We start from the raw sequence: 25534 nt of genomic DNA, 5'->3' as shown, positions 1-25534 counted from the left end.
GGCAGCTGCTGAACAGCTGGAGATAGAGCAGAGCCAGACAGGACATGAGGGCAGGCCTCGGCACTCCTACTCCTGTTGAGGCAGGAGGGTCTGTGCTCTTGGAGAGGGGTCTCTGTGGACCCAGGGTAGGAGGAGGGCTTGTGGAAAGACAGGCCTCCTCCCGGGGCACTCCAGCACCATGCAGCATGCAGGGGCAGGCTGGGCGCTGCAACCCCCAGATTCCTCCAAGGCCCAGCCTGGCCCAGCCCCAGCACGGGCCCTCAGCTCAGGAGGGAGCATTGGGGACAGATGGCTTGGACAGGCTGGCCGCGTTGGCAGGTAGGTGTTCCCTGGGCATGAGCAGGCTCCCAGGTGTGGGACACCTGTGACAGTCCAGCACCACCACCCCTGGACAGCAGGCCCAGCTCCTGCTTCTCAGAAGTGCACAGATTTAGCAAGTAGTACATTGCATGGGACATGCATAGACTGAGAAGTTATTGTGGTTTCTCAATGTCTGTCCCTCCAGGCCCCAGTTTGGAGGGCCCGTGTGTGCTGTGTGTCCTCCACATCAGGTTCCTGTGATGGCTTCATCTGCCAAAGGGAACCGGACAGGGTCAGGCCCTGCGAGGCCCAGGGACACCACGCTGGCCTTCCGGCTGTAGCCACCAGGGGGCAGCAGCACCCCGTGTTTAAGGTGCAGCCCCCCCCCCCCCCGGCCCTTTAGAGGCCGCATCAGCCCTTGCACCTGTGCCTCACAGACCCGGGGTAGGGCCACAAGGGGGCAGCGAGTGGGGACACAGTTGGTCCCGATGGAGGAAGGAGGGCTGAGCCTCATCTTGGGCCACATCCTGATGTTGTCACCTGCCTGTGTATCCATCCTCCATCCACTCACCCTCTACCCATCCACCCATCCATCCACCCTGGGGGGCTGCGGGTCATGCAGCTCGGCTCAGAGCCCTCTCCCCAAGGGTCTGAGTGCGCACGAAGCCTTGTTCTGATATAAATTCCTTCCTTCCATCCGTCCATCCATCCGTCCATCCTCCTGCCTCCCTCACGCCCCTAGCCCTGTGCACACAGCTCTCATCCCCACTTCCGTCTGTGGACCCTGCTCTCCATGGCAACCTCAGCACCAGCAGCATAGCCTTTGTCAGCCTAGCAGCGTGGCCAAGAGTCCCCCCCCAGCCACCTAGCCTCAGCCTTGCACCCCTGGCTCTGCCTGAGGCTCAGCAACTGGGCATGGGGCAGCATCACCGGGAAGTGGCCACCAGGTCCCAGGACTCCACTGGCAGACTGGGCATGAGTTCTCCAGACGCGTGAGAGCAGCACCATCACAGGCGGCTGTGAGCCCGGGGCCTGCTGAGCACATGCAGAACACAGCTGGAGCCCTCCCAGCCCACCCAGCGGGGCCACCAGGGCACAGGAAGCCAGGGACAGCCAGGGAGGGACCTATCAGTGACACGGTGTGCTGAGTCCCCCCAGCCCAGGCTGTGTGGCTTCTGGGCAGGGGACTGATGTCGGTGGGGAGACCTGGGGGACTGGAGGAAGGAGGGCAGCAGGCACGGAAGCAGGCCGTGCTGGTGCCTGGCCCACCTGTGCTTGGAACACGGCCTTCACAGTGAGGCCCTGCAAAGGCTGTGACCTTGGACACAAGACACTCACAAGGTTCGTTTATTTGATCATTTTAATACCAGAAATGCCAGACCAATCAACAGGAAGGACGATCACACAGCTGCCTGCGCGACAGGGACACGCAACCCCGCCCCGGCCAGCATGCATCTCTTGGGCGCGGGGCGGGCGAGGCAGAGACCACGGACAGCCACAGGCCACGGGACCATGCTGCACAGCCGGGAGGCTTTAAATAGGGGACCTGGCGTCACACCTCAGCAGACACATAACTTACATATGAAAAGAAGGACCACAGGTGACACAAGCAAGGGCTTTGGTCACAGATGGGTGAGGGGGCGGGCCATGCTTGGGAGGGAGGGCTTGCCTGTCACCTTCGTCCACACCGGGCCACGAAGTCCCCTCGATGGCGGCCTCAGAGCTCCTGGAAGCCCTGCCGGAGCCAGCAGCTCTGCCCTGCGCAGGGGCCCATCCCCGGGGGTGGGCAGGTGGGGTGGCTCGCTGGCCGGGCGGGGAGGGAGGCGCAGCCCTGGGCAGGGCCACGTGTCTCATGTCGAGTGTCTCAGGGCGGGACAGCCGGAGGGTGGTGGAGGTGTCCGCTTTCACAAGCAAAGCTGAGAGCGGCAGGACGAGCCTGGGCTTCTGGGGGTCACGCAGTGTTGCGTCCCGAGCCTCAGAACTGGCTGGCGCTGCTGGGGTCGCACTGCAGCAGCCGCACGATGGAGGGGTCGCTCTTGGCACCTTTGATGAACTCTTCCAGGGACAGTTTCCCTGCAGGGCAGAGACAGGGGACAAGGGGATCAGCCGCGCTCTGGGGTCTTTGTGCCTCCATGGGGGATGGCAGAGCTGGGCGTAGGGGCGCACGCCTGTCGTCCCAGCCCTCGGGAGGCTGAGGCAAGAGGACTGCCCAAGTTCAAGGCCAGCCTGGGCTACACAGTGAGACCTGTCTCCAAAACTAAAAGAAGACAGGGCTGCACAGAGGTCGGGGTCAAAGCCTTGAGTTTTCTAGTGTCCACTCACTTGTAGAGCACTCATGAAAGACAAAACAGGACACAAACACCCCCTCAGCTTTGGCCACTCTCTGCAAAGCACCTGGAAATTCCAAGCTCCTCAGCAGTGCAGGAGACCCTGGTCGATGAGGAAAATCTGTGGAGCAATCGCCCCACACCTCACTTACATCTAGGAAGCTGGGCATGCTGGTGCCCACCTGTGACCTCAGTGTGGAGGAGGGCTGAAGCAGGAGGACTGCAAGTTTGAGTTCAGCCTGGCAACCTAGCGATTTGGTGAGACCCTGTCTGGAAATAAATGAAAAAGCCTGGAGATGGAGCTCCGTGGCACAGCAACCCAGGTTCCTTCCCCAGAACCAACAACAAACCAGAAAGAGACCAAGGGACAGAGCGAGAGAATTGGCGCCTAACCCCTTGCTGGCTGGGCTTTCCCCTGAGCACTGCCCTCCACCTCTAACGTGGGGAGCTGCAGCCGGCCACACCCCACCCTGTTCCCTCTAGACACGGAGACAGCGGAGTCTGGCACTGAGGTGCTGTGGACCTGCGGCTCCAGGATGGGATGCTGCTGATAGCACTGTCCCCTCCCAGGACACAGGTGGGGCAGCGAGCTCTGGGTGGAGGGCGGGGAGGGGCAGGGCCCAAGGCCTGGATGGTAAGGCTAATGATACCAGTGACAGGGTTCCTGTGATTATGTTCTTTTCCTTCCTTCCTTCCTTCCTTCCTTCCTTCCTTCCTTCCTTCCTTCCTTCCTTCCCTCCCTCCCTCCCTCCCTCTCATGACGTACTTCAGGCAGGGCTCAAACCCAGGGTCCTCCTGCCTCAGCCTCCCAGATTGATTACACGTATGCACTTCCATGCCTGGCTTCCAGTTGTTTTTTTCCTAGAGTACTGGGGAATTCAATAATTCAGGGCCTTTGATCACAGATACATCCCTAAATCTACTTTTATTTCTTATTTTGAGACAGGATTTTTCTAAGTGCCTAATTTGCCTGAACTTTTGATCCTCCTGCCTCAGCCTCCCAGTACGCTGGGATCACAGGCGTGCAGCACTGCTCTCGGCTGTGAGATGCGATCTCTCTCCCTCGCTGTCTGGGAGGCTTTTGGCTGTCTGCAGTTACATGGAAGCCCTGGTCTCCCCGCTGGGCCCTGTCCTTACCTCACCTTAACCCAGCGTACTTAAGATGCCACACGCACTTTCTTGTGCATTAGTTTATTTTTAATTTCAGCACAGCCCACGGAGCATTTTCTTTTCCTCCTTTCCTGCCTTCCTTCCTTTAAAAAAATTTTTTTGTTTGTGTTTTTGAGACAGCGCCTTACTATGTAGCCCAGGTTAGCTTCAAACTTTTAATCCTCCCCTGCCTCAGCCTCCCAACTGCTGGAGTTACAGGTGCGCACTGCTGCCAGGCAGGGCTATGAGACCAGACCTTCCACACGGCATGACCCCGGGGTCCCGACAAACAAGGCGGCCATGTTCCTGATGGGTCCCCCAGACTCTGGGGCATCCGAGGAGACTCACGTCTCAGGGTGGGGTCAAGAGGGGCTCGGGCAGCTTCCCAGGATCCCAAGATTCAGCCCCTTGCAGCCTGGGGGCCACCAGCATGCCCATCCCGCCCCAACATGCGCTCGGGGGTACAGTGCCAGTGACAAGAGAGGAGCTCCGGGCCCCTGCGCCCACCGTCATTGTTGGTGTCCATCTGTCTGAAGATCTTGTCCGTCCGCTTCTCGGGGGTGGACTCATCCTCTGGCATCTTCATCACAGACGACACCATTTTGTAGATGGCCTACAAGAGCATGGACAGGGCGCTGAGGGGACACGCTGGGCAGCAGGGACCGCGGCGGCCTGGCCACCGAATGGGCTCCCAGCCCCCCATGGCCGGCCTCTGCCGCGGGTCCTGGACTGCAGCTCAGTGTGCTTCAGGCTCCCCCAGGGACACCTTCTCCTTTCGGGTGCCGCGTGGGTCTGCGGGGGCCCTGGAGCCGGCCTGCGGCACCAGCGGGAAGGGACACTGGGGAAATCAGCTTGCTGAGCTTAGCGACTGAGACACCCAGATGCCGACTCGCTCCTCACCTAGCACTCAGCCAAGGATGGATACATGCAGGCTTCTTTTTTTTTTTTTTCCTTTGCTTTGCTTTGCTTTGCTTTTTGAGAGAGGGTCTTGACATGTATTTCAGGTTGGCCTTGAGCTTGAGGTAATCCTCCTGTCTCAGCCTCCTGAGTGCTGGGATTACAGGTATGCACTAGCGTGGCTGGTGTTTTCTTTCTTTTTGGCAGCCCTAGGGACTGAGCCCGGGGTCTTGGCACTGAGCTACAACCCCAGCCCTTTTTTATTTTGAGACAAGGCCTTGCTAAGTCATTTAGTTGTTTTTTTGTCTTTTTGAGACAGGCAGTTCAGGCTGGCCTTGAACTCACTTTGTAGCCCAGGCTGGCCTTGAACTCACAATGATCCTCCTGCCTCAGCCTCCAGAGTGCTGGGATTACAGGCAGGCACCACCACGCCCGGCTTAAATCACTTAGTTGCCCAGGCTGGGCTTGATTTGAGATCCTCCTGCCTTAGCCTCCCTGGGATGACAGGTGAGTGCCACCACACCTGGCTCAGTGGTGGCTTTTAGCAAAAGCCTTCCAGCCAGGTGACACTGATCCCTCTCAAGGGGGCAGCCAGTGGCAACCCAGTCCAGACACCCAGGTGTGGGGCTAGGTGCGGCCTCTACCTGCACGATCTCCAGCATCTCGCTGCGGCTGATGTAGCCGTTGCCGTCCAGGTCGTACATGCTGAAGGCCCACTTGAGCTTCTGCTCGAGCTTCCCCCGAGATGTCACGCTCAGCGCAATGATGAACTCCCGGAAGTCGATGGTGCCATCGCCGTTGGTGTCAAAGGTGCGGAAGACGTGCTCGGCAAACTTGGAGGCGTCGCCATAGGGGAAGAAGTTGGCGTAGATCTTCTTGAACTCGTCCACGGTCAGGTGGCCGGTGGGGCAGTCCTTGAGGAAGCCCTTGTACCACTCCTGCAGCTCGTGGTCCGTGAACTCCGTGTTCTCACGCAGGTCCTGCAGCACCTCTGGCCGCAGCTTGCTGTTCTGCTTGCCCATGGTAGCTGGCAACTGCACCTGAAAGACAGTCAGCTAAGGGTGCCGTGGGTCCCAGTGGCCCAGCAATGTCCCAAGTGTCCCATGCCACAGGCTGGAGGGACCCAAACAAGCCCGCCACAGTGCAGGCCAGACTGGCCTTGAACCTGCGTCAATCCACCTGCCTCAGCCTCCTGAGGGCTGGGATTACAGGCGTGCACCTGACAGGTTGCACCTACCCTGAACCCTGCCCAGCCCCTCCCCAGTATCCCCCATTGGCTCTCCAAACTGCCCTGGGACCTGGGGTGACACCGCCCACCATTGTATTCTAGAAGGCTTGAAAAGTCCTGGTTTTTTTTTTTTTTTTTTTTTTGGCAGCACTAGGGATTGAACCCAGGGCCTTTGTACTGAGTGACTCCCCTATTTTGAGACTGAGTTTCGCTAAGTTGCTAAATTGCCTGGCTGGGCTTGAACTGGTGACCCTTCTGCCTCAGCCTTTCAGGGTGCTAGGATTATAGAACTATGTCACAAAAACTCATTAATTAAAAAGAAAATAACTGAAGTCGCACTGGGGTCATGACGGCTGAAGACAGGGTGTGTAACAGTTAAACCACTTGATTGGCTTCGGATATGCCAAGGGGATGGGTCAGCTCACTTCTGGGCACGTCTGGTGAGTCACAGAAGGGTTACTTTGGCATCCATATCTGGTCCCTCCCCTTCTTCTCTGGTCTGTTCCCCTGTTCTGTTCCCCCAGCCACCATGAACTGAGCAGCTTTGCTCCCCGACGCCCTTCCGCCATGATGCTCCTGCCTTGGAGCCACAGACCATGCACCGAACCCCCTGAAACCATGAGCCAGAGCCAGCCCCTCCCCATTTATGGTGTGGGTGTTAGGTACTGGGGCACAGCCACCAGAAAGCTGACTATATACCCTGGCCCACAGGCAGGGTGTGGCCTAGGCATGGCTGGTCCTGGTCCAAAGAACCCTGACTGATGGAGCAGGACAAGCTGTCCTTGAAACTCCATCCAAGGTGAGGCTGGGGCTGCTGCCCAAGTCAGACGCAGAGGAGCCAGCTCGGTGGTGCACACCTGCCATCCCAGCACTCTGAGGCATGAGGATTGCAAGTTGGAGGCCAGCCTGGGCTACTTAGCAACTTAGCAAAACCCTGTCTCAAAATTTAAAAAATAAAAAGTACTGCATTAAAAATAAATAGAGGAGGGCCAGGGATATAGCTCAGTGGCACATGCCTGCCTGGCAAGCGTGAGGCTGTGGGTTCAATTCCTGATACCAAAATAAAATGAAATAAAATAAATAAATAGAGGAGCTCATGAATAGCAATGGAAGCTGCTGGCCTTGTAGGCCCAGTCAGTCACCAGGATAAAACCCAGTGGAGTATTTACAGTGCACAGCTCTCCTGGAAGCTCGCAGGCCTGAAGCAGGGAGCTGCGCGGTGCGGTGCGGTGCGGTGCGGTGCGGTGCGGTGCGGTGCGGGGCCCCGGGTCCTTAATGAAGTGAGTGTGGCGCAGTCTCCACAGGCGGCAACACTGAGCTATCTGAGCACGGCTGCCCCTCCCCGGCTCACGCCGCTCCGGTGTGCAAGCCAGGCTGGGGCAGGCGCAGGAGCGGGTCCACACAAGACAGATTGGGGCGACACCTGCATTCTCAGCAAGGGAGACCGGGAGGGGCTATCACTGTCCTCAATGTGCTAAACGGTACAGCAAAGGTAAACCCAGAGCTGGGAGCCCTAGGTGAATATTTAATATGAAAACGGCACTGCCACCAAGTGAAAGCCTTTTTAATGGCACGGTGACTCCAGGGGGGCCCCGGGGACCCAGGAGGCCACGGTCCCCTGAACCACAGCTCAGCGCTGAAGGTCCGGCCCCCATTCCATCCATCCGCTCCCAAGCAACGCCCCCATCACGCTGTGCATGGTGGTGCACATCTGCCACACCAGTAGGTGGGAGGCTGAGGCAGGAGGCTCAGACTAAGGGCCAGGGCACAGGAAGAGGCCAGGTAGTGTTTGCTGTGCACTTGAGCCTCAAGGCAGCAGAGGGCTGCTGTGTGCTGATGATCTAGTGTGGAACAGACCTGAGAGGCGTAGGTGGAAACAGGTGGGTTTGTGCTCTCCTGCTCCCAGTGACCCACAGACACACCCTCCTGTCACTGCAATCCTCCGGCCTCCGCCTCCGGAGTGCTAGAATGACAGGTGGGTGCCACCATGCCCAGCTCTGATTACATTTTAAAATAATTCAGCCGTCCTTCTTCCTCCCGAGCTCAAGACTCCAGTAGCCTGGCTTCCAGGGCAGTCCTGGAGGAGGGGTGGGTCCCAAGGAACCTGTGTTACAGACAGAGGGACCTGGGGCCAGGCAGGCTGCAGTGTGCCCTGGACGACAATAGAGGGCGCAGGCAGACAGGCTCCCAGCCCTGAGCGCTGAGGCCCGGCTGCTGGCCTCATCCCCACCGGCTCTCTGGTGGGCGCCTGTTTCTCCATCCATAACCCAGGACTGCGCTGTACCACGCCCCCAACTACATATGGCTGTCAACCATTTGAAATGTGGCCAGTCTGGACCCACATGGATCCTCTGTAAGCACTGGATTTTGATGCTTTTTTTTTGAGTTTTGGTTTTTGAGACAGATCTCTAGGACGCTGAGGCAGGAGGTTTTCCTAATCTCCTGGGCATATCATAATCCAGACAAATTGATAAATCATGCTTAATGGTCATAGAATATAGGGGGATGAAACAAAGGGATAGATTAACCAAAGTAGGCCGAGGGGAGGAGGCAGCTAGAGGAAAGACGATCCTCTCCCAGCCCTGGGAATTCAGATTTAGGACTACAAGGGCAGCCCAGATAGATAAAGATGGCAGGAGATACCGGGCGTGATTAAGGGCAGGGCCGGCACCAGTGGGCATCGGTGACAGACACGTGGACTCTGTCATCTGCAGGCCTGTCACTGCCGGCTCGGGTGTGGGTCTGCAGGCCGGTGCTGGGCTAAGTCACTCCCTGGAGAGCTTTCTCTCCCTGCTGTAAAATCGGGGCGGGGACAGCACTGCTCTGGCAGCATGTTCCAGCCCTGAGGCACGCCCCGGTCCCCACCTGGAGACTGGGCAAGTCCCTGAGAGTGCCCTCCCAGGGCTGCGCTCGGCAGATCCACTGCGCTGCTCTTTCCCTGGTCAACGGGAGAAAGCTGCATTTCTGCCAGGTTCTGCTCGAGCCCCAGGCAAGCTCTTTCAAAGTCTGAGTTCACACGCCCCAGGTGAACGAGTGAGCTGTGGCCATGTCCTGTAAGCTGCCTGTGAGAAGAGATGTCACCATTAAGCTCACGCTTCAGAGGTGTCTTCAGCTTGGCACAGTGGCACACAGCTCTCACCCTGGGAGGCTGAGGCAGGAGGATTGAAAATCTGAGCCCAGTCTGGGCAAGTTGGTGACTTAGTGAGACCCTGTCTCAAAATAAAAAATAAAAAGGGCTGGGGATAAGCTTAGTGCGAAGGCTCTGGGTTCAGTCCTCAGGACTGAAAAGAAAATAGTGTTTCCAAGACACACGCAGCCTCTGGAGGGAGGGTTTAGGCACGCTGGCAGACAGTACTGCCCCGAGGGCAAGACCCGCCCGAGACACTGCCCCGCTGCCCGCTGCCTGCTGCAGCTGCGGGCAGCAGTCCGCACGCTGGGCATTTCTTTTAGATTTGGAGAGGCCTCCAGTATGCGCTGTGCTCTCTGACTCAGGCCTAAAGTCTCTGGGAAGAAAAAAAGCACAAGACATGAGACAGCACTGGCCTGGTGCAAGCCACCAGGCGCAGGGACAGGGACGGGGGTGAGATGGCCCTTGGTGGCCCCACAGCTGTGCCTCGAGTTTCCCTAGAGAGCGTGTTTACAATCAGGAGTGGGGATAGAGGGGCTCTGTCCTTTGCCCCCCTCTGCTCTAAATGACAACGTCAGAAGCCATGGAGTCTGCAAGGGCGCTGGGGGTGGGGCTCCAGCCCACTCAGGAGCCCTGGCCGGAGTGCATTAAGTGAGCAGCTACTGGGTGACGCCACAGAGCTCAGTGTGGGGGACAGAGACCTACGAGAGGCCCCTGACGTGCGTGTGCTCTGACTGAAGGTAAGGCCCGAGTCTTCCTTTTTTCTGTTTTTGTTTTTTGTAGTACTGGGGATGGAATCCAGGGCCTCCACACTGAGCTCTATCCCTAGGCTTTTTTATTTTTTATTTTGAGACAACGGTCTCACTAAGTCTCTAATTGCCCAGGCTGGGCTGGAACTTTGATCCTCCTGCCTCAGCCTCCCAGAGTGCTGTGATGACAGGCGTGGGGCACCACGCCTAGCTCTGTGCCCCTTCTTGCCTTCTGCTAGAGACACTGCTCCTCCTCTGCCAGGGCCTGTGCCCAGGTGCCAGGCACTAGGGGTGCATGGAAAGGGCAGCGACTCCTAGATGAACTACAGACACCCACCCTTCCTGGCCCTGGTCCCCAAGGGTTGTGACTTCCCAGCGTGTGGCCAGGGAGAATCCCGTCCAGACAGTACACACCAGAAACACAGGAAGCGCAGCAGGAGGAAGCTGGCAGGTGGGAGAGGCCCGGCTCCTGGCACACATTTGTCACCCATTTCCTGGGGGCCCAGGGGTGACCTCTAGGTCCCACATTGGCTCCAGGGTCTGATGAGGACCCTGGCAGAGATGAAGGAGAGAAAAGGGAGCTCCAGACTGCCCCAGGAACGCCGGCTGTGTGCCAGGGCGTGCCGGGGCATCGGGAGGGAAGGAAGGGCTGGTGCTGGAGAGGCCGGGCTGGCACACGCGAGTGGCACAGCACACGGGGGTCTGGGAGCAGCGAGGCCTGGTCACCCGCTCTCCACAAGGCCCTGGCTCTGCGCACTCACCCCAGGCTCCGAGTGAAGCCACCCAGCAGCTAAGCTGTCCTCCTCTTGCCTCCCGAGTCCCCTGCAGGCCAGAGGGGCTCAGGCCGGCCTTGTTCACAGCACCTGGGGCAGAGCCATTGCAGCAGGTGCTCAGAGAGGCCAGCGGGCAGGAAGCCAGGACGGGGCGCCGGCCCCACACTGAGCCCACAGTGCACGGGAATGCCCACTGCATGGAGCGGGTGTGCACATGCAGGTGTGATCGAGACACGAGGTGAATGTTTTGGCTAAAAAAAGCTATTACAGCAACAGACACATTGCCAGGAACCCCCTCATCTTCCCCTCACTTCCAACACACTCATCCAGCGTCCGTGCCGCTTGCGGCGGCAGCTCTGGAGTCCTCTTTCCTGAGGGTCCTTCGCTGCGCTGTCCTGGCTGCCTCGAGGTCCTGAATGGACTCAGAATGTCGCCTTTCCTGGTCATTGTAACTTTGGGGAGGAGCAGAAGTCACACCGTGCCAGATCTGGGGACTGAGGTAGAGGAGAACTTAGCGATGTTTCTCCGAGCTGCCTTTCCACTGGATGGCGCGTGGCAGCAGCACTCACTGTGCTTTTGATCACATCTCACAGACGCTCAGAAAGGGGACTCCAGAGCCACTGCAGAAAGTGGCCAGGACGATGGGATGCGTGAGTGCAAAATGAGGGGAGGATTTTTTTGTTGTTGTTACTGGGAACTGAACTCAGGACCTTGTGCTTGCCAGGTAGGCTGAGCTACATTCCCAGCCCAAGGGGAAGATTTTGAGGGGATTCTTACCAATGTGTCTTTTGTTGTAATAAGTTTTTTTTTTTTTTTTCGGTACCGGAAATTGAACTCACAACCTTGCGCTTGCCAGGCTGGCACTGTGCCGCTGAGCTAAAGCCCCAGCCCTGCTGTAGTTAAGTTTTTAAAAATGGACCATGCCTGGTGTTCGGAGCACACCTTGTGTCCACATTGAATGTGTGCTGTGTGCTGAGGCCGAAGGGAGCTGCTCGCAGGAAACAACACTGCAAAGTCATCCTGGGGTGCCCTGAAAATAGGCCTTGCCATGGGAAGCACTCTCCCACCCGGGGGCCAGAGGGCCAGGCCAGTGTAGGGTGTGTGAGCTGGCCCGGGGCTGGGACCCCGGGAGGGGGTGAGCCCAGGGTGCACCTTCCTGAGGAGCCCCAGCCCTCCAGCCTCTCGGCCCAACACCTTCTGGAGGAGCTGAGGCCCCACCTCATCTCCAAGAGTCAGGAGCTCTTCTAGCCAATGGGCAGGGCCCACCCAGAGGGTCCAAATCATCTCATCCCTCCAGCCACACTGGCCCTTGGCTGTGTCCGTGCTGCAGGCGCAGTGCTGCCCCAGTCCTTTGTACAGGCTGTCCCTCAGACAGACGTCCAGCAGGGCTTTGTGCAGTCACCTCCCTGAGAAGCCCTCCCTGCACACTGCATCCACAGCAGAAGGCTCAATGCACATCCTCCTTCCCTTCTGCCAACTTCAGGGACCTCACAGGCCACCCCAACCTCTGACCTGCTCCGGCTGTCAGTCTCGCCAGGCCCCGTGCAGCTGTGAGGGCCTGCAAGCTGTGTGTCTAAGGGGTGATCGGCTGAGGCCCAAATGCAGCTTCTCCCCCTCTGGCTCCAGCAGGGCTCGGGGAAGGGAAGGAGGAAGCCGCACCTTCTAAGCACTCTTGTGTCTGCTTCCTCTTCCCTGCAGCGCTGGGGCTGGAGCACAGGGCCTCCACATGGAGCTATCTTCCTAGCCCTTCTTATGTTTATTTTGAAACAGGGTCTCTAAATTGCTCAGTTGCCCAAGCTGGCTCAATCTTGAGATCCTCCTGCCTCAGCCTCCTCAGCATGCTCCACTCCACCAAGCTTCTTTTCTTTGAGGGGAAACAGAACCCCTGCTGCTAATCTGACCCAAGGTAGAGGTCTCTCCTTGGGCGTCAACTTCCACAGGCAGAGGAGACACCCACTCGGGCCAGGAAAAGCCACCCCACCCACAGGAAAGCAAGGGATGGCGCTTGGCGGGGTCTACCGTGTCCCCAGATATCCCGGCTGCGGTCACATGGGTGACAGGAACCTGGCCCCTGCCCCCTGCCGTGCACTCCTCCACCCTGGCACCTCTGAGACTAGGGTGATGACACATCAACAGGTCTCCAAGCAGATGCACCAGGAGTCGGACGGCCCACCCAGAAAGACCGAGAACCGACTGACGCAGGCCCAGCACCAAGCCCCAGTTTCCCCATCTGCCTCCTGGGAGTGCTGGGCAGCCTGGGCACACTGCTATCTCCTCTGTGCTTTCTGCAGAGCTCGGCCACGGCCCACAGCGCAGCGGAAGCCACCCCTCCACCTCCGTCCCAACTGGCCCAAGGCCGTCGCATGGTCACTTACCTGGGGCCAAGCGGAGAGTGAGACACGGCAGGGGTCACAGGCTCTGGGCTGGTGCTTGGGCGCGGCGGACGGCTAGACCATGCCCCTGGAAGACAGGACACGGGTCACACGGTCACACTGCCCCTCCAGCTGCTCTGCCGAACCCGCTGGGGCCAGCAGGAGAGGCCTTGGTCCCAGAGAGCCTGTGGGCTGCTGGGAAGGGACACACGCCCCATGAACCGAAACTGCAGATTTCCTCCCAGCCCTACTGCTGAGCCACAGGGGTTCCCTGGCCACCGGCTTTCCAGTGACAGATAAAGATGACAGTCTTGCAGGGCCTCGATCCAAGGAGTGGAAGTCATGCAGAAATAATTATGCTGAGTTGTGTCTGCTTGCTCCTGATTTCTGTCTCGCAACTGTTTTACAAATGCAGCCTCTTCCTCACGTGCAACCCAGGGCCCTGAATGATCCGTGCAGAAGCCAGCACGGCGCTACAGCTGTCGCTCCCCCTGCCAGTGCCCGGGAGAGAAGGCAGGGTCCAGGCAGGGCGCTGCCTGACACTGGGCCAGCCCTGGCTCCTGTCCCGGCCAAGGCCTCTCCCTCCCTTAGGTGTGGGACGAATGCGAGGAAGTGACCAGGCCCCCAGCACAGCTGGTCAGTGTCAGTGACTACAGTGTCAGGTGGTTGGGGACCCCAAGCCACACACAGCCGTAGCCCTCCACCCCCTCCGATGTATGACTTGGACCTGAAACTTCACTTCTTCCTGTCTCCCGTTCTACACTTGTGAAATAGAGGTAACAGTATCACCTAGTTCATCCAGCTTTTGTAAAGATCAAACAAGCTAATGTGCACCAACAAATGCTTGGTACACAGCAGGGACTCAGTCAAGTCATGACAGCGGGGTTGGTAGTGCACGCGTATCATCCCAGCAGTTGGGAGGCTGAGGCAGGAGGATCACTGCAAGCCCAATGCTACCCTGGGCTACAGAGCAAGACCCTGTCTCAAAGAACTGAAAAAAAAAAACAACAAAAAAAGAAGACATACAAGGGGCCAACGGTGCAGTCCAAGATGCTCACAGCACCAAGTTACTAAGAAAATACTACTCAAAAGCACAATGAAAAAAAAAAAAAAAAAGCACAATGAGATATCACCAACATATCTCAAATTAAAAAGTTAGATCAGTGCATGTGTTAGCAAAGATTTGGGAAAACCAGAAGGCTCCCACACTGGCTAGTGGGAATGTGGGATGGTGCAGCCATTTTGGAAAACAGCCTGATTAAGCAGACAGTCACCATATAACCCAGAAGTCCCTCACCTAGGTATGTGCCCTGGAGAAAGGAAATCACATGCCCACATACACACTTGTAAATAGCTGCATTATTCATAAGAGCCCAAAGGGTAGAAACAGCCCAAATGTTCATCAATGGTTAAATCAAATTGGTATATCCATACATAGAATATTATAGAGCTATGAAAAGTAGAAAACTATTCATATATGCTGTCATATAGACATGCCTCAAAACATCATGCTAAATTAAAGAAACCAGGCACAAAAGGAAAAATGATGTATAGTTTCATCTGTATAAAATATTCAGGCAGGAAATATATAGGGTCAGAAGGTAAATTAGTGCCTTCTCAGGACTGAAGGAATACAGAAAGAAGTAGATGTAGTTTTGGGGTTATGAAAGTATTTTAACATTGTGGTGCTGGTTGCACATCCTTGTGAATATACCAAACAATTTGTGTACTTTACATTTACTTTATGTTAAATGTATCTGCTAAATTCTAGCAGATACAAATTATGTTTCCATAAAACTTTTTAAAAAGGAGCAATCAACGGGGCATGGTGGTGCATGCCTGTAATCCCAGCACTCGGGAGGCTGAGGTAAGAGGATCGTTGCGAGTTCAAGGCCAGCCTGGGCTACAAAGTGAGCTCAGGGTCAGCCTGAACTGCATAGTGAGACCCTGTCTCCAAAAGACAAAAAACAGAACAAAACAAAAAATAAAAAGGAGCAATCTTGGTCAGTACCCTGACTCTTTACACCAGAGCATGGAAGGCCCAAGGGCAGAATCTCAGGGGGAAGGGGACAAATGCAGAGATCTTCAGCAGAACACTAGCAGACACCAGGCTCATCATCCCTGATGGGATGGGCAGGCAGTACGAATGCCACTGGCAGCCAGGGTGTGGGACCCTCATACCTGGGGGTGCCCCCAAGGAACCGACCTGAAGTAACCCTGCAGAGGGCCCAAGCATGTCAGGTGGGGGACACGTCCCCACCTCAGCTCCTCCACAGTGCCATGGTCCTGACTGGCCAGGCCTCAGCAAAAGCAGCCACAGAGGTCTCCTTCTCCAGCACCCAGCAGCCTCATGTCCAGACAGGAGCTTCCTGGGCCAACTCCAAGGCCTGCACAAAACTTCAAACAGCCTTGCCTGTGCCCTCCCCTGGGCCAGATTTGAGCTCAAGACATGCAAGTTATTTTACTATATTCTAAAGCCCTACTTAAATAGGAAGCACTGTGCTTTAGGGAGAAAAAAGTGTCATGGGGTCTGTAAACCTTAATCATGTTACCTCATCTTTTTTTTTTTTTTGGTTTTCTTCCGGTACCAGGAATTGAACTCACGACGTTGTGCTTGTCAGGCAGGCGCTTTGCCACTGAGCTAAATCCCCAGCCCCATGTTACCTCATCTTGAAAGGAATAAGAACCACTTGGCTGACGTGGTGAACAGTACTAGGCATGTCTGAAGATGACTGACAAGGAGGCCAGCAAACTGGGTAGGAGACCCTGCCTGGATGTGGGTGGTACTGGCCAATAGGATTGTAGCCTGGATGGGATAAAAGGGAAAGAAGCAGGAAGTGTCCCTTGTGGAAGTATGCAACTGTGGGCAGCATGGAAGATGAACAGATTATCTAGAGGCAAGACTTAGTTCAATCTACTGAGAGGCCCAGAAGGGCTACTTTTCCACCAAGAGCACCCAGTCATTAGAGAGACTAGGGAGAAGAAAAAAGCCACCAAGCTGAAAATGCTCTCAATTTTATTTAGAATAATAATTTAGAATAAGTGTAAGAGAAAAAAAGCTAAAGAAAAACATTTTGGGCCAGGAGCTGTCTCAAGCCTGAGAAGTTTTTCTTGGGGAAAACAGAAGGACAAATGGCCAGACACAACATGCTTCACTTAATCAAAACTTCTTGTTGCTTAACCATTTGATTCTCACACAGCCTGTGTGCTTTTGCCCCACACTTTAACCTTTCAGTTTAATCATTCACTCCTGGCCGGGTCTCCCACAGCCACCAAGTTTTCACCATGGTCTTGGGTACCAATCTCGCTTCTTCAGCATTCTCCCACTGGAGCGCCCCAGGGAGGTTCCAGGTTTCCGGCCCCAGACTGGTGCTAGGTCCTTACTCGCTCTAGTTCCAGGCTTCTTAGCCTTGAGGGCTGAGCAACCCCTGGGTCCTCCAGGGCACGGTCGGCCACAGTGGACTCTGCCACCTCTGATCGGTGAGCAACCTAATAAATGCCCTCGCATAATTGCACACGTTTCCTCTCAATTCTATCCCTCTAGAGAAGCCTAATACAGGGTATGAAGTCAGAGGTGGATGGTTTGGGATTATGACTAATTCTGAAGCGACTGTGGTTTAAAAATGACTAATTCTACCACGGTCCCCAGGTAACAAGCGCAGTTGTGCCCAGAACGCTGTCTTTGGTTGCCCTGTCTTGCTGCCTCGATGTCCTGAATGGATTCAAAATGTTGCACTTTCCTGGTCATTTTGACTTTGGGGAAGAGCCAGACATCACACGGTGCCCGATCTGGTGACTAAGGTGGATGAGGACATAACGTCATGTTTTTAAGAGCTGGCTTTCTGCTGGATGGCGCTCAGCAGCAGCATCCACTGTAGTTTTAACCTCACCTGGTAAAGACCCTCAGGAAAGAGGACTCCAGAGCTGCTGCAGAAAGCGGCAAGGACGATGGGGATGGGATGAGTGTGCTCAAAGCGAGGGGGGTATTTCGAGGGAGATTTCTGGTGATGTGTCTTTTCCTGGAATAAGTTTTTTAATTTAAACATTCACCATATAATGGGGTCACACCTCACATGTCCACCCATCAGTATGTGAAAGTTGGTAGCTATGTGATTTGCACCAGTGCCAACCTGAAAAGTACCTGAACACCCATCGACGTGCAGTACGTAAATAACAAGGGACAGTCACACAGAGTGATTCTCAGTGAGACACAACGGAAAGGAATCACCGACACAACATCCAATGAAGCCGCTGGGAACAAAAGCTTCCATACTTTGTAGCTGAGCGCAGGACGCTGTAATAGAACCACAGAGCGGGTGGCTCAAACGCCACACAGCCCCAGTTCTGGAGGCCAGGTCCAAGATCAAGAAGTTGGCATGGCTGGGAGGCTCTGAGGGACAGATGACACCATCTCTCCGGTCCTCGCGGGAAGGGAGCAGAGTTCAGCCTCCTCCTGGGACAAGGGCACCAATCTCAGCTCAGGGCTCTACCCGCAGGACCTCATTTACCCCCACGACCCCGGATCCCATTGCACATTAGGGCTTTCACAGAGGCACTTGGAGGACATCAGGAAGGAGCCCCAGATGACGTGGGCTGGGCTCTCAGCAGCACAGGGCCTGCCTGCCTGGTTCTACTGAGGACTTCTCCCTTCCCAAAGAAAGAGTTTAGTGGGGGGAGGCTCTTGCAAGCCAGGGTGAGGGGCCTTTGTTTTACTGTAAGCATAGAAGCTGTAGAAGAACTTTAAAAACTGCAAAAACACCATGCCAGTCGCAGTGGTGCACGCTTGTACTCTCGGCATTCTGAAGGCTGAGGCAGGAAGACCTGGGCTACATAGTGAGACTCTGTCTCAAAAAACCAAAACCAGAAAACAAAAACAGTAACAGAACACCAGGCACCAGGGAAACCCTGGACCTCAGGGCAGTAGAAGTGAGACCGTGAGGCTGGCTATCCCTGTCACAGGGCGGGGATAGGGGGCAGGACATTTCCAAATGCTGTGTTTTCTGAGACTGGAAATGTAGGCCCTTCACTCATGATCTTCATGGCAGGCCCAGAAATGGCTCACTGCCTACTAGCATGACTCTTGGGACGCCCCGAGGCTGGGCCACTGCCCCCCTGAGCATAGCTGCCCCTATGTCCCCGGGCCATAAAAACCCAGCTCCTCGTCTTCTCTGTGGCACCTGAGGCCCTCAGGGCCCAGGATGGAGATGAAATGACCCTTTGCCAACATCCAAACAAGGAAGCAGCCATGGGGGACACAGATGGCCTGCGAGGTAGGAACGGTTTTGGGGAGCTCCCTGTCGGGAATCAGGTGTGCTATCAGAGTCTGTCTTGGCCAGAGAACAAGCTCAGATTTTTTTCTTTTTTGGTTTGAGGATGAAACCCAGGGCCCTCACACTGAGCTACATCCCCAGCCCTTTTTATTCTTTACTTTGAGACAAGGTCTCGCTAAGTCACTAAATTGCCTAGGATGGGCTTGAACTTGCAATCCTCCTGCCTCAGCCTCCTAGGGTGCTGAGATTACTGGCCTGTGCCACCATACCTGGCGTATCAGTGGTATTAATGCCCCCACTGCAGGACCACGCTCAGGCCCAGGGCCAGCTAGTGCCTGGCCCACGCATCCTGAGCAGATGAAGAAAAGAGCAGCTCCATACACAACCCGGAAGAGGAGGGACAGCCCCAAAGTGGAGGAGCTCGGCGCCCCCCTCCCATGCAGCCACAAACCAGCAGCCTGGAACCAGCGCCCAGGTCGGCGGGGATTAAGCCGAGCTCATTCTGCCCAAGCGGCTTCATCAGGAGCTGCCAGAACACGCAGAGATGCGTCTGCCGCAGCCTCCAGGATGGAGCAAGCCATGCGAAGAAAACAGCAGTAAATTATTCATTCCTCACAAATGAGCGGCCTCTGGGTGCCTGCTGCAGCCGGGAGCCTGAAAGGCGCCGAGAACCCCATTAGTGACACCAATTCCGCCGTCGCCCCGCACCCCGCGCGCTGGGTCTGTCTACGCTGCTCCCATGCAGTGTCCAGGGTGAATCAGCCCCGTCCCCAGCAGGCGGAGGCCGCAGTCCAGCCTGGCTCCCGGGAGGCAGGGGTGCTGGGTGCAGGAAGCCTCCATATGCAGGACCTCGGCTCTCCCCAGCCTCCATTCCCCGCCCCGCCAGGGAGATGGGGGTGGAGCCGTGCTGGCTACCATGCCTGTGCCCAGGCCTCACTGGGTCCTGCAGCATCCAGGGCCGGCATTGGGACCAGTCTGCCTCGGAGACCAAAGCGTCAGAATGCTCCATCCGGGGACTCTAGTGACGTGCGCTTTGGTGGCGCGGAGACCCTGGGTGGGTGCGCCTTGAGAGGCATGGGATACCCTCAAGCAGTCCCTTCAGTCTTGCTGGACACGGTCAACAGGGTCTCCCCTCGGGGCCAAGCCAAGTGGGGGTCTGAGCTGCCACCTCTCTGTGCTGCTCTACGGATAAGGAGCGTCACTTCCTCTGGGAGGTGGAGACCCAGGCCGGGAGAGTTGCTGAGTCACTGGGCAGGAAGGGAAGGGACACGCTAGGTCTCTTCCTTCCGAGGACTTCCGTCAGGGCTTGGCAGACGCCCACTGCTTACGGCACAACAGCCGACCCTTGGGGTCCCTTCAGGTCCCTGGGGCGGCATCTGGCAGCTCAGGCACATGCACCTCCAGGCAGGTGTCCACCTCCTCCAGGCCTCTAGCTGGCCCTGCAGGACACCGAGGTCCCGGTCTGCCTCAGCCCAGGAGTCTGTGGGGGCTGCACGTGCAGTGAGCCAGGGGACCTGGGCAGCCAAGCCCAGGGGCCACACATCCGATCGCTCTCTGGGCCGGAGCAAGCGTGCCTCAGACGCCTCCTTCCTCTCACGCCGGACATATTTAGTTGAGCTCCTACTGTGTGCCATGCAGTGTCTGCATGTTGCAGATGCTGCTGTGGAGGAGTGGTTTCTGCTTTCCAGGAGCTCTCCGTGTGGCGGGTGCCCCAGGGAACAAGTGCCGCAGGATATGAGGGGAAGCCATGGAGCAGGAGCCTCCAACTCAACCAGTGACCAGGGAGGGCTTCCTGGAGGAGTAAAGTGCATGCAGAGGGAGGGAGGGAGACAACCAGGAGGGCTGGGGGAGGGGGACAGCTCTGCCAGGGACTTTCCAGGCAGCCCTCACACTGGGCAGGACGTGCCGAGCCTGCGGTGGGCACTGCTGGCTGCACAGGCGAGTATAGCTGGGGTGGCCTCCGGCCGGGTGCTGGTTCCAGCAGGGCTGGCCTGGCTGGAAGAAGCCCACGGGCTGGTCAGTGAGGAGACACCGGGAGCCCCCCAGTGGCTGCTCTGGGGTGTCACTCGCTAGGGACCCCTGGGACACGTGTGGCTTTCCCGCCACCTGAGAGCGTGGGTGCTGGTGGTGCCAGGCCAGGACCTGGTGCGGTGCTGGGGGCACAAGGGCAGAGCCGCCCGAAGTCCACACCCACTGGACTCCCTGCCTGGGGCTGGCACTTGCACCACAGCCTATGGCTGCCGTTCCCCGAGGACCTCGGCCTCTGGGCGCCCTGAGCCACGCCCCCCAACTCCGCACGGATCCTGCTTCTCCTCGGAGCCTGACTCAAGCCCTCCTGCCGCGCCTTTTCTCGGGCTCAGCTCCAGCTCATGGACCGCTGGGCTTCTCACAGCTCCTCACCTTTTTTTTGGTACTGGGAATCGAACTCAGGACCTTGCGCTTGCCACACAGGCACTTCTGCCACTGGGCTGTATCCTTGGCCTGGTTCTCAGCTTTGCACCTCACCAATGCGCCATGCCTCAGGAAGGAGCCGCAAAGCCACATGGAGAGGGCCAGGGGCCACGGTCATCCCGCTCCTCACGGCCTCTGAGAGGGGCCAGCCACCACCCACAAGGCCACCTGACCCTGCCACTGCCCAACTCCCATTGTGAAAAGGGAACTTGAAGGGCCCAGTCCACAGCTCAAAAGGGGGAGCCCGGGCTGGGTGCCTGGGTGCCTGGGTGCCTGGGTGCCTTAGAGCTTGGCGACCCATCTCCCAGGCCATGGACAGAGTCACTTCCATAAGGCACACGTCAGTCACCTCTTATTTTTTTTTCTTTCTTGAGACAGCATCTCACATGTAGCCCAGGCTGGCCTTGGACTCATAGTGACCCTCCTGCCTCAGCCTCCCGAGCACTGAGATCATAGGTGAGCGCAGCAAAATTTACCTTTTCTAGTCACATAGTTCAGAGGGTTTTGATGAATGAAACACTAACCACCAACATAACTTGAGCACCAAAGTGGTTCTGGCTAATGTGAATATTTATTGTCTCCCCAGCTATTCTCTTGAATTATTTTATTAATTGCTAATTTTCTGATTTCCTTGGCTTTTTGCCAAATACAAGAGACGAGCAGAATGGAACCCAGCCTCTGCTGAATGAAGGGGAGGAACACAGAGCCTGGGAAGGGGGACCTTGGTTTGTTTTCTTGTCCCTGTCCCATCCCACAGCAAGGAAGCGAAACGTCCGAGGCTTAGATGCAGGTTGTGCCCCCATACACACCACAAGTGAGACCACTGTCATTGGTCCTCGGGGACCGCTTGGCTCTAGAGGGCAGGGGTGGCCATGCCCCCACCCTGGGTGGGGAGACCGCTTCACTCCACAGCTCTAACTGGGGAACCCCCCGGCCCGCAAGACTCCCTGAGCCCAGAGTGGACAGTGGGTGCCCAGGCAAGAGAGGCCCCGGGCTACTCCTGCCCAGCAAGTTGCAGGGAAGAACCAGGTGTTGCTAGGCAACAGAAGCGTCAACATGAGGGGGCCACCTCACTCCCCCTGGGTCGAGGGACACCGCCTGCTGCCCTGGGGCCGGGGACAGCAGAGACTCAGTTTCCCTCCCTGCGTCTTTCCCCTCATGGCAGTTTCTAGTGTTTCTTCCCTGAAGAGCACCAGCTTGGGGCACGGTCTTAGAGCCCCTGCCAGGCCCAGGGCCCCCGAAATGACCGCTCTTTGGTGGCCTCTCCTCCCCTCCGGTGTCATCAGCACCTGTCCATGCGGTGCAGAAGCCCAGCCTGCCTGTCCCAGGGACCCTGACCAACAGCTGGCCACGGAGAAGGTTACACCCAGGCTGCGGGCCGGATGGAGGCAACCAGGGCACTCCCTCCATGCCATCAGGCCCCTGAGCCCCACATCTAATGCTCCCCTCAAACTCGGCACCCCCGAATTTCACTAACACTTGTCTCACTGCGTGTGGACCGGAATATGCATCTCACTCCCCGGGGCTTGGTGTGGCATGAGTGTCCCTCAGCACAGCACACGGCATCAAAACCAGGATGCGAAGAAAACAGATCCAAAGGGTGTTGCGGGGGCAGGCAGCTGGGTCAGGAAGTGACCGTCGGTGACCTTTTTTTGGGGTACTGGGGATTGAACCCAGGGCCTTTGTCCTGAGCTGCACCTTCAGCCCTGTTTATTTATTTATTTTTAATTAATTAATTCACTTACTTTGTTCTGCAGTCCTGCAGGTTGAATGCAGGGAGGGCGAGTCCCCAGGACCCCGGCACCCGATGTCCAGCCTCGGGAACAAAACGGGGAGACCCCAGGCTGCTCCGTCTTTGGCTTCCGAGGCCGAAGCAGGCAAAACCCACTCCTGGGAGCCTGACACTGAGACCGTCGGAACCCAACCTCCGGTTTCTAGGAACGCTGCTGTCACTCGCCCCTGCAGGACACTTTAAATTTTAATTTTTCTATTACCGAGTCAGATGAGAAGGGAGAGACCTCCAGGCCCGGCCTCCTCATGCCTTATTCATGGGGCTCCACGAGGAGCTGCGAGCGCAGAACCTGCCGGGCCCAGCCCTGGCCGCCCCTTGCGCCCCAGGCCTTGGTTTCCTTGTGGACACCTCATCCCAGGCCGCCCACCCGCCAGCCCTCAGGCCGCTTGTCCCCTCCCTCGGCCATTGTCCATCCCACCGGGACGCGGCTCTCCAGGCTGGCCGTTGCTGGCCAGGGGTCATGACAAGCGTCCTTCTGCACCCGCAGCCTCAGGACTCAGTGGCTGGAGCAGGGACGGGAGCAGCTATCACTGCGTCTGCACCGTGCTGACAGTGGGGGAAGCGATGGGACCCATGGCACTGTCCACGCAGGCGGGCAGGATGGCAAGGCACGGGGGCCTTGGGCAGTGCACAAGGCCAGCTGCCGTACCTTGCCTGCCTCGGTGACGGTGCGGGTCCGCTGTGCCCCAGCGCTATGCTCACCCATCGGCCTCACCCAGTGTGACATCGCAGTGAGATTCCCCTCCCCAGCCTGCCTCAGCCTCCTGAGGCTTGGGCCACAGAAACCTAAGACTGCTGATCCCTGGGCCACTGAAGGTGATCTGACTCGGAGAAGCGAGACTAAAATCAGGCCGGCTGGTGACAGATTCCACAGGCGCAGGCTCAGGACCACGGCGGGTGCACAAGGCGGCCCTGGCTCCCAGCCAGGCTGGGGCCGCACGGCGGCTCCACTCGGGACAGAAACGAGAGCTGCACTCACACAGCGCGGAGTCCCGAGGGGGCCCAGGCTGCGCACTGCGTCCCCTGAGCTGTCACAGAGCCGAGCCCCGCCCTGGCATCCCGCCCTGTCCTCCACAGCGCTGCCACTCAGGGGCACCGCTGGGGCACACCAGGCCGGTTCCCCGGCCCTTGCATGGTGGTGGCTCCCAGTCCCACAGCTGGGCCCATACTGCGTCCAAGTCTGTGATTCCCACATGGGTCCCTTCGCCCTCCAGAGGTGGAATGTCTGGCCAGCGCAGGGCAGCCACATACCGGTGGCCAAGTCAGAATCTGAACCACAGTCCTTTGGAGCAGGTTGCCACTCCACAGAGGTTCACACCTGGGCTTGGCAGCAGCAGGGGCTCGGGCACCTGGATCACAGCCTCAGGGGGCTCCTGTGCCCTGCAATGGCCCACGCGCGTGGTCACCGTATCATTCAGAGCTTGTCCTGGCGGCCAGGCGCCTGGGTTCCCAAGGAGCGGTACCTTCAGGGACGCCACCCGAAACACCGTGTCCACCCTGCCTCGTGCCTGTGCCTCATCCCTCCTGCTGCCAGCACCCACCAAGGGCTCCCCCAGGGGCCACGGTTCTGCAGTGAGGGTCAGGACACTTACAGCGGGAACAAACTCACAGAAAAGGCACAGCGCAGCGGGCGGGACAGCCTAAGTCCACCACCCACCCGCCACATTCTGCGCATGCCCCATGGTGCCTGCCAGGACCCACAGACGCAGGAGGGGACCAGGTGCGTGTGGGGACCTGCAGGCACAGGTAGGCGAACACGGGCTACTTCTCCACCCTCTTCTCCACAAGTGGAGCCCCCTGTTCCCCAGGGCTGATCGGACTGGAAGGGATGGTGGCGCCGAGGCCAGCCGTGGGGAGCGGGGACCACTCCCTGTCAAAGGGAAAGGAAGATTTTGGAACGGAAACAGGAGGCCTCATAGGCATCCCCTGGCCTCTACGAAGGACGCGTGGGCCCAGCAGGCAGAAGGCCAAGCCCGCCTGTGCTTCCCGGCCCGGGGTCTGACCCGGGCACGTCTAGAAGATAAGTGGCCCAGGTAGGCGCCTGCACGCTGAGATAAGACTATTTATAGACTGGCAAAGTTGTTTTTTCCAAGATGCCCAGAAGCACATTGCAAGGAGCAAGGCAGTTTCAAGGACATAACGGGGGCGGCCGAGGGAGGCCACGGCCTCCTCGTTTCTCACAGCTCTAAGTTATACTCCTTGAAGAAGAACTAGTTCTGGTCTGAATCTAGGCCTCTCTTAGGCTCACTTTTGGCTTCCCCTTGTGGCCCAAATTCATGATCATTTCTCTCTTTTTTTCTGTCTTTTTGAGACAGGGTCTCCCTATGCAGTTCAGGCTGGCCTAGAGCTTACTTTGTAGCCCAGGCTGGTCTCGAACTCACAACGATCTTCCTCCAAGTGCTGGGATTACAGGCATGTGCCACCACATCCGGCTTCATGTTCATTTCATTAAAAGGGAATTGGTGGGCTGGGTGTGGGGCACACATTCCTATAATCTCAGCACTCAGGAGGCTGAGGCAGGAGGATTGCTATGAGTTCAAGTCTGGGCTAAACTAAACAAGGAGACCCTGTCTCAAAAAAACAAACTTGTAATAGCTAAGGAGAAAGACAGAGAATCAGTGGCATTGTCTAAAGGACAGAGCTTGCTGGCTTAATACCACCTCCTCCAGGAAGCCCTCAGGTACTCCTCCCAGCCTTCCCTCACCCGTGCAAGGTGCTGTTCTGCTGTCCTTCAAATTGCTCCTGGCCTGGGACAGGTGCACACGAGTGCTGGCCCTGCAGCCTGCGCTATGAAGCAGCCAGGAAGCCAGAGCCCCGGCTCAGCAACACTGAGTATCCACATTCAGCTCACCCCAGCCTCCCCCTCCTGGCCCCAAAACTACTATGGGCTCCAGATGTGGACACCGTGTTGGGACCCAAAGGGCGTCCTGGGACCTACATGGATTCTGCAGGCCAGGGAAGGTCTGGAGAAGGGTCCTAGGGGACCTAGGGCCATCAGGATGGGGGAGCCCTGGCCCAAAGGCCCCATAGGGCAAGGCTGGGACTCAGGATCAGCCACACATGCTAGGTGGCTTCACACGCAGAACCGCATGGCTCTCT

At 57.4% G+C, this 25534-nt stretch overlaps 1 protein-coding gene across 2 annotated transcripts in view; it reads right to left on the bottom strand.

Annotated features, from left to right (window-relative positions):
• Positions 1-1646: 1646 nt before the first annotated feature.
• Positions 1647-25534, bottom strand: part of Hpcal1 (hippocalcin-like 1) — a 54695-nt gene continuing 30807 nt past the window's right edge. Inside the window, exons 2-5 of one of the 2 annotated variants that reach the window (XM_005404409.2) lie at positions 12926-13010; positions 5318-5728; positions 4284-4389; positions 1647-2373 (exon numbers count right to left, since the gene is read on the bottom strand). In XM_005404409.2, coding sequence (XP_005404466.1) covers positions 2276-2373; positions 4284-4389; positions 5318-5695 — 582 coding nt within the window. In that variant the 5' untranslated portion in view covers positions 5696-5728; positions 12926-13010 and the 3' untranslated portion in view covers positions 1647-2275. The remainder of the gene's footprint in view (positions 2374-4283; positions 4390-5317; positions 5729-12925; positions 13011-25534) is intronic. The other variant, XM_005404408.2, reaches the window with a different exon arrangement.

This window comes from Chinchilla lanigera, unplaced genomic scaffold (assembly GCF_000276665.1).
Source record: "Chinchilla lanigera isolate Chin_1 unplaced genomic scaffold, ChiLan1.0 scaffold00086, whole genome shotgun sequence".
NCBI classification, from domain to species: Eukaryota; Metazoa; Chordata; class Mammalia; order Rodentia; family Chinchillidae; genus Chinchilla; species Chinchilla lanigera.
The sequence above is the reverse complement of the archived record's forward strand: the minus strand, read 5'-3'. Positions and strand labels throughout refer to the sequence as shown.